Source organism: Manacus vitellinus, unplaced genomic scaffold (genome assembly GCF_001715985.3).
Source record: "Manacus vitellinus isolate BGI_N305 unplaced genomic scaffold, ASM171598v3 scaffold_127_pilon, whole genome shotgun sequence".
NCBI lineage: Eukaryota > Metazoa > Chordata > Aves > Passeriformes > Pipridae > Manacus > Manacus vitellinus.
Window position 1 is genome coordinate 78,576 of NW_021938935.1, and position 1,772 is coordinate 80,347.

The 1,772-nt window shown below is 67.2% G+C and overlaps 1 protein-coding gene across 1 annotated transcript in view; it reads left to right on the forward strand.

Annotated features, from left to right (window-relative positions):
* Positions 1–1,772, forward strand: part of LOC115308148 (syntaxin-3-like) — a 7,301-nt gene that overhangs the window by 4,878 nt on the left and 651 nt on the right. The window contains exon 7 of the mRNA XM_029965948.1: positions 863–1,152. Coding sequence (XP_029821808.1) covers positions 863–1,152 — 290 coding nt within the window. The remainder of the gene's footprint in view (positions 1–862; positions 1,153–1,772) is intronic.

The following is a 1,772-nucleotide window of genomic DNA, read 5'->3' on the forward strand; positions in this document are numbered from 1 at the left end:
GCTCAGCCCCTTCTGCCCTGTCCCGGGGCTCTGCAGCATCTCTGGCTCTTCAGGACCCCCCGGTGCCCCCCTCTGGTGTCCCCCCACGTGGCACAGGTGTCACCACCCCTGTGTCCCCTCTGTCCCCCCCAGAAGCCGCTGTTTTTGGTGGTGGTGGCCGTGCTCTTGTTAGTCGCCCTCATCATCGGACTCTCAGTGGGGCTGCCCACGAAATAGCCCCAGAGAGGGGGGTCTGTAAGTTTTGGGGGGCAGGGGACCCCCCCTGTGGGGACATGGAGTCCCGGGGGGCAGCAGGGACTGCTGGAGTGGTCCCACCGTCAGCTCCTGCTCAGGGGGACCCCGGTGCTTTGGGGCTGTCACGGGGCTGGGGGTGGTTTTGGGTCTGTGGTGCTCGGGGGCTCTGCATTCCTTGGGGGTCTGCAGCGCTCAGGGCTCTGCTGTGCTTGGGGTCTGTGGTGCTCGGGGGTCTTTGTTTCCCAGGAGCCTGCAGCGCTCAGGGGTCTTTGGAACTCGGGGGTCCCTGTTGCTGGGGGGATGTGTCTGTGCCGTTTGGGGGGCCTGCGTTCCTCGGGGGGCTGCGATGCTCAGGACACGTGGCTCAGGGGTCTGTGGCGCTCGGGGCTCTGTCGGTGTTTGAGGGGCTGCAGCCTCAGGGCTCCGAGTGGCTCGGGGGTCTGCTCTGCTCGGGGGCTGCAGCGCTCGGGGGTCCCTGCTGCTCGGCCCTGCGGTGCCGGGGGCTCTGGAGGTCGGATCCGTGCTCCCCACATCCCTCCCTCCCCACAGCTCCCCGCTGCACCCCCTCATCCCATTCCCTTCCAGCCTCTCCAGCCGGGAGTTGACATCCCGCCTCTCCCTCCTCCAGACGCTCCCGACCATCCCAGCGGTGTCACCTCCCGGCTGGATCCTCCCCGGCACCGATCCCGCCCGCTTCCCTCCCTGCCTTTCCCGGACCTGCTCCCCTCACCCTCCGTGTCCCGCTTCCCACCGCTGGCTCCGGCTCGGCACCGCCGCCTTTCCCTCCACGGAGCGTCCCGTCTCAGTTCCCCGCCGATCCCTAGGATCCTCCCCACGGGAAAAGGGAGGGGACACCGCGACACCGCGGGGACGTGGCCGCTGGTGCCAGCGCGGGGTGACAAGGAGATGGATCCAAGGGTTGGACACTCGTCCCGGTGGCACGCGGGACGGGAATGGGGACAGTGACCGGCGCCGCGGCGACCGTGGACATTTTAGTTCCCAATTCCAATAAAATCCCGGCTGATCCCTGCCCTGTGCCTCCTCTCCCTGCTGTCACCCCGGACACCCAAAGCCACCAGCCCGGCTCCGGGGGTGCCCGGGGGTCTGGGGTCTGTGACAGCCCCGTTTTTGTAGGAGATGAGGGGGGCTGTGGGGCTGGGGACACCCCAAACCCTCCGGGCTCTGCCCGGAGTGTCCCCCCCGCCCAAGTGTTTGGGTAAGTCACAGTTTGGTCACCTGTGCCAGGGGGACACACCGGCACTGTCACCTCCCTGTGCCACATGCAAGCAGCTCACACCTGCCCTGTCACCTCCTCTGTCCCCTCCCAGCCTATCCTTGTCCTTTATCCCCGTCCCCAGCCCCATTCCTAGTACCTGTCCCCTGCCCCCCCTCCCCAACACCGTCCCTTGTCCCCAGCCCCACTCCCTTTTGCCTTGTTCCCCTTCCCAGCCCCGTCCTTGTCCCTCTCCCAATCTGTCCCCCTCCCATCCCTGTCCTTGCTCCTTGTCCTCCTCCCCAGCCCCATTCCTTATCCCTTA